General features: G+C 35.3%; 1 protein-coding gene across 1 annotated transcript; it reads left to right on the forward strand.

Annotated features, from left to right (window-relative positions):
- The first annotated feature begins 1146 nt into the window (after window positions 1-1146).
- gpr35.1 (G protein-coupled receptor 35, tandem duplicate 1) lies at window positions 1147-5672 on the forward strand. Its single transcript, XM_079593702.1, has 2 exons — window positions 1147-1439; window positions 4602-5672. The coding sequence occupies exon 2, from the start codon at window positions 4603-4605 to the stop codon at window positions 5557-5559; it is 957 nt and encodes a 318-aa protein (XP_079449828.1). The 5' UTR covers window positions 1147-1439; window position 4602; the 3' UTR covers window positions 5560-5672.
- The last annotated feature ends 3166 nt before the right edge of the window (window positions 5673-8838 follow it).

Below are 8838 nucleotides of genomic sequence, written 5' to 3' on the forward strand. Positions count from 1 at the left end.
TCTGAGACTTGTTTGTGCTGCACAAAGATGCACAGACTAAAAAAAAAATCGGTGGGATTTTAGGGAAACAAGAACTTTTTTGTGTGATGCTGTTCACGCGGACAGCAATAAAACTCATTCCCACGAGACAGAATTCCTGAAGCGTGCTGTAACTGCGGGGAACAAAAAGTGCGCGCCTATTACTATTATTACGGTAACAGCGGAGAGAGAATGCGGTTGAGTTTATCAGAAATGCGAGATAATATAAAAATATGTCTTGTTTCGAGATCGTTTTGTAATTGTCCTTTATCCTTATTATTTATACGCGCGGTGTCTGTTTTATTTTTGTAAACTTACAGCATAATTATTTGCAAAAAGCACGTAAAATAAATTATCTTTCTAAATAGGCCTAACTCTTTTTGCCATTTCATTTTTTTTACTGACTGGACTGACAGTCCAACCTAACACTTTTTCTCAATTTGTGTAAATCCACTTGAGGTTCAGAGAGTTGTATTCTAGTAATTATGTGGTTTTGTTTCATTAAGTTGATACTTTTTTCTTGATTTACCCCAAAAGAATGGAAGTGAAATGTGACAACATGCCCCATAGGTGAGGGACATTTGAGGGGTTCATTGACTAGGGTTGGGTCCCGAAACCGGTAGTATCAGGTTTAACCGGACCGAATCAAAACGCTTTTTTAAAAACGCTGGTGTGTAGAACACCAAGAAAGAATAGAGTAGACTAGTAGTGTTAGTGTTATTTAGTGTAAGATTTAGGGTTGGCTTAGGTTTTATTGTGCATTTGTTGTGTTTTGTATTTAGGCTACTTATATTCATATATTTAAGTAGGCTATACTTTAACATCTTAATATATTGTTCAATTTTAACAATAAAAAAAATACAATAAAAAAAACGTTCTTTAATGCCATTCACCATCGTTTCTTTTGAGGCTCTTTTTTTATTATTATTATTATCGGTTCAATATTATTATTATTCGTTTAGGCACCAGTAAGGTTTTAAATGTATCGATTTGGCACCGGCGGTATCGAGAAAGAAAGAAAAAACCGATACCCAACCCTAAGCTCTCCGAAAGCGCGTTCTCCCCAAGGTGGTTCTGAAATTACCGTAATCATTGTAATAGGTTCACACGAATTTATTTTATTTTTTTGGCTGCTTTGCTTGACCGCAGTGTTGTACGCATGGTCTGACCAGAGATAGTGAAATTCTGCAGAAACGGTGTTAGTTATCTCGGAAGGACGTACGCGTCTCATATTTCTCTCTTCAGTGGGGCTAGAAAAGATCTTGCATGTTCCTGCACATTTATTTTGCAGGGTAAAAGGAGGACCAAAACTTCACACACGCCTTTATAACAGTCCTGCTGTGCGCGAAACTACTGACCGCAGATTTGCCTCCAGATTTCACCAGGAACGAACGGGAACTGCTGGTCATTCATGTGAAGAGGTAAGGGGTTGTGTCTGATATTGCAGATTTACAACTTCTCGTGGGGTTTGCAGTGGTGTTATAGAAGAGCCATTTTGGTTCCCCAAAAAACTTCTAGTGAACCTTTTAAATAATCTAAACTAAAGAGATGCACAAACCCGCGGGCAAAAGTTGTCAGTGATGTACTTTGATTTGTCCCGCTACCTCATCATGAGGGAAAAATATTTGATTAAAAACCTGCCATTGAAGTAAGTGCGCAGTGTATTCGTTAATAGGGGCTATCGCGGCAATTATGCACATTATTGTTACAGTGGGCACTTCAAAACACTGTGAATAATTATAGATGACATTATCAAATGATTTCATTTCTCTGCACTTACAGAAACTAATTTCCATCCGTCAAGATTCAGATCGCTCTAATGCAGCCATTATGCCATTTCACTTCCATAAATCTGCAAATGTGTTTAATGGCCGAGAGTGGGAACACAACTTGAGAGTATGTCTGAAGGACCACTTAGATGTGAAAAAAAGTAGCCTATCTGAAAATGAAAACTGTGTATTATGGAATTGAATAATCGTGTAGCGGTAGCCTATATAAGCCACAATAAACGCGGAGCATGCGACATTGACGAAAAAAGTGCATGTTAAATCATGAAGAAAAAGCATGCTGCCAAATCTGAATTATTCATGTGCGTCAGTTTTTAACAAAGTTCATTTTGTGTTTTCGTCCCCATGCAGTTGCTATTAGGTCTATTATGCATATGCGAGAATATATGTACATGCGCTGTACCTTACCCTTTTGTTTATTATGTGTTATGTAAGAGATAGTGTGCAATCTGCAACAAAATTGTGAATAAAACCATAAACCCAATATTACTCTGATAAATTCTCTGATAAAGTTCTTTGTTCTCTGGTACATTTTTTCAGTGCTATCAGAATCACGTATTATAGAAAGCCATGTGATATACGTTTAGTTGTTTATTTAATTATTGTGCTTAAAGATGGTTATTATTCCCTTATTAATAATAGACTTAATTTATATTTTAATCAGTCAAATGTTCCCTTGCGTGAAATACAAATCTACTTTGCATATTTGCATATTATAAATCAATATTTGTTGATTGATTTATTCAAGATTATTTTCTTTTTTATTAAATTTTTCTAAAATACCAGTTGGTGTTTAAAAAGTAACTAAAACATTAAAACAAAACTGGATTAGTCAAGCAGATTGCTTGATGTTTTAAAATTAAGAAATCATACCAGAAGAATGCACACAATGCCACTTTACTTTCGGCACACAGACCTCAATCAAGTTTGATTTTTGGCCATTCATTGTAAAAAAAAAAAAAAAATTGTAATTGGATCGTTTGTTTAAAAATAAATATTTCATCATCTACCCAATCTGATGTCGCTCTGAACTAGGGCTGGGTTAAAAAAAAAAGTTGATGAATGAAGAAAACTTTGTAGTTCCATTTAATACCAATAAGCTTTGCAATTTGTTACTTCTGATATAAAACAAAGTTTCAGCTTTCGAATTACATCGCCAAATAAACAGGAATGAATATCTGAAGGAATGTTGAAAGATACCGTACAACTGTAATCAATCATGTAATCTCTCAATCTGTGTTTCAACCGTGAATAAAACAGCTTAAGTGATGTCAGTTTACAGCATTAGTTGATTTTTTGTATTTTTTTGCCATGTACTGTACCTGATAGGGTTAAGGCACGTTATTGTTCTTGGTGTGAACGGGCCTTTTATCGATATGGAATCGAATCGCAAGCTTGTGAATCTTAATATAATCGAATCGTGAAATTTGTGTCAATGCCCAGCCCTACTCAGAATATTTAAATACAAAATCTAATAGCAAAATCTTGGTAGGTCAATATTCAACGCAAAATTGTTGCATGACATTCGAAGTAGGGATAGACGAATCATGATATATCAGCCACCATATCGATATCGGCCAATATTTGTTCATTTTTAATGTTATCGTTATCGGCCTAATTCTTATCTACAAATTTGGATTTAGATTTATCGGCCAATATATCGGTTATCGGCTTTCAAATATAAAGAATTATCGGTTATCGGCTTTCAAATATAAGAGTTATCGGTTATCTGCTTTCAAATGTAAGGAATTATCGGTCATCGGCTTTCAAATATAAGGAATTATCGGTTATTGGCTTTCAAATATAAGAGTTATCATCTTTCAAATATAAGGAATTATTGGTTATCGGCTTTCAAATATAAGAGTTATCGGTTATCGGCTTTCAAATATAAAGAATTATCGGTTATCTGCTTTCAAATATAAAGAATTATCGGTTATCTGCTTTCAAATATAAGGAATTATTGGTTATCGGCTTTCAAATATAAGAGTTATCGTTATCTGCTTTCAAATATAAGAGTTATCGGTTATCGGCTTTCAAATATAAGAGTTATCATCTTTCAAATATAAGGAATTATTGGTTATCGGCTTTCAAATATAAGAGTTATCGGTTATCGGCTTTCAAATATAAAGAATTATCGGTTATCTGCTTTCAAATATAAAGAATTATCGGTTATCTGCTTTCAAATATAAGGAATTATTGTCTGTCGGCTTCCAAATATAAGAGTTATCGGTTATCGGCTTTCAAATATAAGAGTTATCGTTATCTGCTTTCAAATAATAGGAATTATCGGTCATCTGCTTTCAAATATAAGGAATTATCGGTTATTGGCTTTCAAATATAAGGAATTATTGGTTATCGGCTTTCAAATATAAAGAATTATCGGTTATCTGCTTTCAAATATAAGGAATTATTGTCTGTCGGCTTTCAAATAAAAGAGTTATCGGCTTTCAAATATAAGGAAGTATTGGTTATCGGCTTTCAAATTTAAGAGTTATCGGTTATTGGTTTTCAAATATAAGGAATTATCGGTTATTGGCTTTCAAATATAAGAGTTATCGGTTATCGGCTTTCAAATATAAGAGTTATTGGCTTTCAAATATAAGGAATTATCGGTTATTGGCTTTCAAATATGAAGAACTATCTGTTATCGGCTTTTAAATATAAAGAAATATCGGTAACGGACAAAATTTTAATATCGTGCATCCCAAATTCGAAGAATTGGAATATGGTGTATGAGTCATAAGGACTACATTCATAGTGCTCTTTGCTCATTGGTTTTGAATCCGTTTCCCACAGGATGATGTCGTCTAAATGCACCCCCCTGAACATCACCGACACAGTTCTGCACCTACAAACGGTCACTTCGATTCCCACCTTCATCCTCGGGGTCCTGGGAAACATATACATCCTAGTGATGTTCTGCCGGCGTCCCAGAGCGGACTGGACCTACATGAACATCTACATCACCAACATGGCCATCGCAGACTGCATTCTGCTGGTTTTCCTTCCCGTCAAGATTCACTACTACGACAGGCCATTGGAAAATGAGTTAAAGGGACTGTGTAATTGTGTTTTGTCGGTTTATTACATCAACATGTACGTGAGCATCTTCAACCTCACTGCGATAAGTGTGGTGCGATACGTGGCCATCAAGTATCCCATGAAGTCCAGGGCTATTTTATCCTGTAGGAACGCTCTGGTGGTTTGCGCGCTCATTTGGTTCACCGTTTGCTCCATCAGCCCGGTTTACTTCGTGATGGACTCTGCTAATGATAAAATAATGTGCTTCCAGAGGGTCGAGTCAGGCTTGTCGTTGCATTTCATCTTGCTGTTGATCATCGTCGGGTTCCTCTTGCCGTTCCTGATCATACTCTACTGCTCCGTTAGAGTCATTTACACATTGAGGAAACAGTTGGACATCGGAATCCGTTCTGAAAAAATCCAATGCATGTTTATCATCGCGGCCAATTTCATTGTGTTTGTCATATGCTTCCTCCCCGTTCACTTGGGGTACTTCGTTAAATACGCTGTGCTAAACAATGGAAACTACAGTTGCTCCGATGTGCAGCTCGCGCACAACTTCTTGCACATCGGTCTTTCCATTTCCAGCATGAACTGCGGACTGGACTGCTTTAGCTACTTTTTTGCCACCAAAACCTCATGGAATATGTGCAGCACAAACCGAAATGAAAAAGAGGAACATGAATCTAATTATAACACGGTTTCAGATCAAGATAGCATTCCTACTACTTAACTCTTTCCCCGCCATTGATGGAATTTTCCGGCTTTTCGTGTTTTCAGTATTACACATCTTCTGAAAGAGCACTGAAACTCCTGATCGAAACACAGGAGAAGAAGAAGAAGAAGCAGAAACAAGCAAAAGAAGCATTGCTTACGCACATGTAATCTAACATATCATCAATATTAAACCGCATATAAATCAAAACTGCCTAATGTAACTGCATGAAATGGTCGAGCTTTAGGACCGTGAAGCTTTGAGGTGTTGATGGACTCGATCTCCATCTGTGTTTTGATCATCGTTCTCAATCTGATCCTGATGAAGTCGGTGACAAAAACACAATTTTCTCAGCTTTTTGCTCAAAATGTTGCTTTTTTATGAAACTAACCAATTTTCAAGTATTTATAATAAAAGAAAGCATGAAGCTTGAATAAAAGCAGAGGCTCTGTTCTTTCTTTTGATATATTGCATGTTCAGATATTCAGATATTCATACAACAAAATAATCTGGGGGCTGTGAAACTTTTGTGAGACTTATCAAAAACGCTGGCGGGGAAAGAGTTCATTGTTCTGACTGGATTTTATTTCATAATAAAGTCCTTTTGTGAAAGTTATGTAATGGATTGCAATATTAAACCTGGCTTTTGTATTAATAAATATATATATATATGAATGCTAGACTGGCTAGTTCATTCTGCGTAGTTTAAGCTGTACAATGAGTCTAAAGTGTTTATCTTTCTACTCTGAACTGTTAAACTTACTTGTGTTTTTTTTTTTGTAGGATTTATTTGTGGAGCATATGGTGTCTGGTCAAACATATATTTTATTTATATCTAATTAATAAAAAATGAGGCAACAGATTACAAGCAATATTATTAATTACATTTAACAAATTAGAATTGAGTAATAATTAATCAAATTAATTCCTTAAATGTTAACCATTTAAAATGAGTAAAAATTTCAAAATATATGTTTTTGCCAACATTTAAGACACCTGATGTTAACAAGCAGAATCACTGAAGGAGAAAACCATAATTATGGAGATCAGTGTGTGTTTTAGTTGGGCTCTTGACCCTTAAATTATTAACTTTAAGTTATGTTTGTCTGCTGTACATGAGTTATAACAGCAGATGAACAAATAGAAACGGTGATCTGATGGTGTTGGTTGTGTTTTAACATAATCATTATTTCACAATCATTTGACCTGAATCACTGAACTCATATAGAGTCCAATTCATGAGTTAGGTTTATTTTGCTAATTTTAGTTGCATCATATGTTTAGCCTTTTCAATGAAATTCAAAACAATCAAATCAATAAAAATACAAATAAAAAATATATATACTTTTTTTTTAGGCACACACAGACATCAATATTTAGCGTATGAATCTCAACAATGGTGACAAACAGAATCACCTCTGATCATAAGCTCATTATTTATTCATGCATCAATGCGTGATGGGAGCCATGAATGAGTTTTGATTGGTGGCACCCAGAATGCACTGCAACATGCTTTATAAATGTCACCATTGTTGAGATGCACAGGCTGATTCTTGATGTCTGTGTGTCTCTTTTTTGTACAAGATAAACTTTTTAGAAATTATTTGGATTACATTGTAAAAGTAAATAATATTATGGTGTACAAGGCCAGTACTGCTATAGTTAATAAAGTTAACCTAACTCATAAATTGGACTATATGATTACAGTGAGTCAACTTAACTGATTGTGAAATAATGATTATGTTAAAACACAACGAACACCATCACATCACCGTTTATATGTGTTCATCTGGATGTTATAACTCATGTACATCAGCCAAACAAAACTTAAAGTTAATAAGTTAAGGGTGAAGAGCCCAACTAAAACACACACTGATCTCCATAATGGTGACTTTAATTCTGGTTTTCTCCTTCAGTGATTCTGCTTGTTAACATCAGGTGTCTTCAATGTTGGCAATAACATATATTTTGTAATTTTTTGTCATTTTAAATGGTTAACATTTAAGGAATTAATTTGATTAATTATTACTCAATTCTAATTTGTTAAATTTAATTAATAATATTGCTTGTAATCTGTTGCCTCATTTTTATTAATTAGATATAAATAAAATCTATGTTTTCATTTTTACAGTGTACCATTTTCCACAGCTAAAGCTGTATTAACCTTAATACAAGTAAACTTAATTTAACTGACCATCACTGAAACACATGTATCTTCTCAATACTACAAAAAAGTAATTAATGTACTGTATGTTCATTAACTCAGAAACATAGCGGTAAGAGCAGTATTTAACAAACACATTTGTTTATTGGAAACTTCGTGGAATGTTTTAAGTCAAGGTTCAAATAAAATGATTTGTTTAAAGTAAACGAACGGATGATGATAATGTGGTGAGAAATCGAGTCCCCCCAGGGATCGGGTCTCCTTTAGACCCCGAGTGAGCGGACTTTAGGCTGCGTTCCAGTCCGCGTTTAGACATGCACTTGTGAACTTCCCCTTGGGGAAGTGCGATCCACTTCGTGAAGTGGACAAGGGAAGTTTAGATGGACAGACCCTTGTTCCCTAGATTTTGACAGAGGGAGCGAGTCTACTTCATATGTACACTTCAGCCACCTATATATCCCACAATGCAATACGATTGTGACGTCACCACAGATCTCGTCCAATCACCACCACCACAAACAACTCTATGATATATGAATTATAATTGTTTTTTTTTAAACAACCCAAACACACCTATATACATTTGGATGCTGCATTAAACTAATTCTTAAAGGGAATTAAAAATATATATAAATCAACTCTTATTAGCTTATGACGTTCCAGTTCAGCCCATTGCAGTTTCTGCCAGTAGTGGCACTCGTGTAGCGTAAGCAGTGACGTACATCCGAGTGAACGAGGCGGAGGGAAGTTAGTGAGTGAAGGGCATGACCATTTTGGACTGGAACCGGTTAGGAACCTGGGTGTGCTCTTTGATACCAATCTTTCATTTGAAGGTCACGTGTCTAGTATCTGTAAAACCGCATTTTTCCATTTAAATTACGCCATATGCTCTCATTGACAAATGCAGAACAATTAGTTGATGTGTTCATGACCTCAAGGCTAGATTATTGTAATGCTCTACTGGGTGGTTGCCCTGCACGCTTAATAAACAAACTACAGCTAGTTCAAAACGCAGCAGCTCGAGTTCTTACCAGAACCAGGAAGTATGACCATATTAGCCCTGTTCTGTCAACACTGCATTGGCTGCCTATTAAACATCGTATAAATGTTAAAATATTGCTGATTACTTACAA

This window comes from Phoxinus phoxinus, assembly GCF_949152265.1.
Source record: "Phoxinus phoxinus genome assembly, chromosome: 20".
NCBI lineage: Eukaryota > Metazoa > Chordata > Actinopteri > Cypriniformes > Leuciscidae > Phoxinus > Phoxinus phoxinus.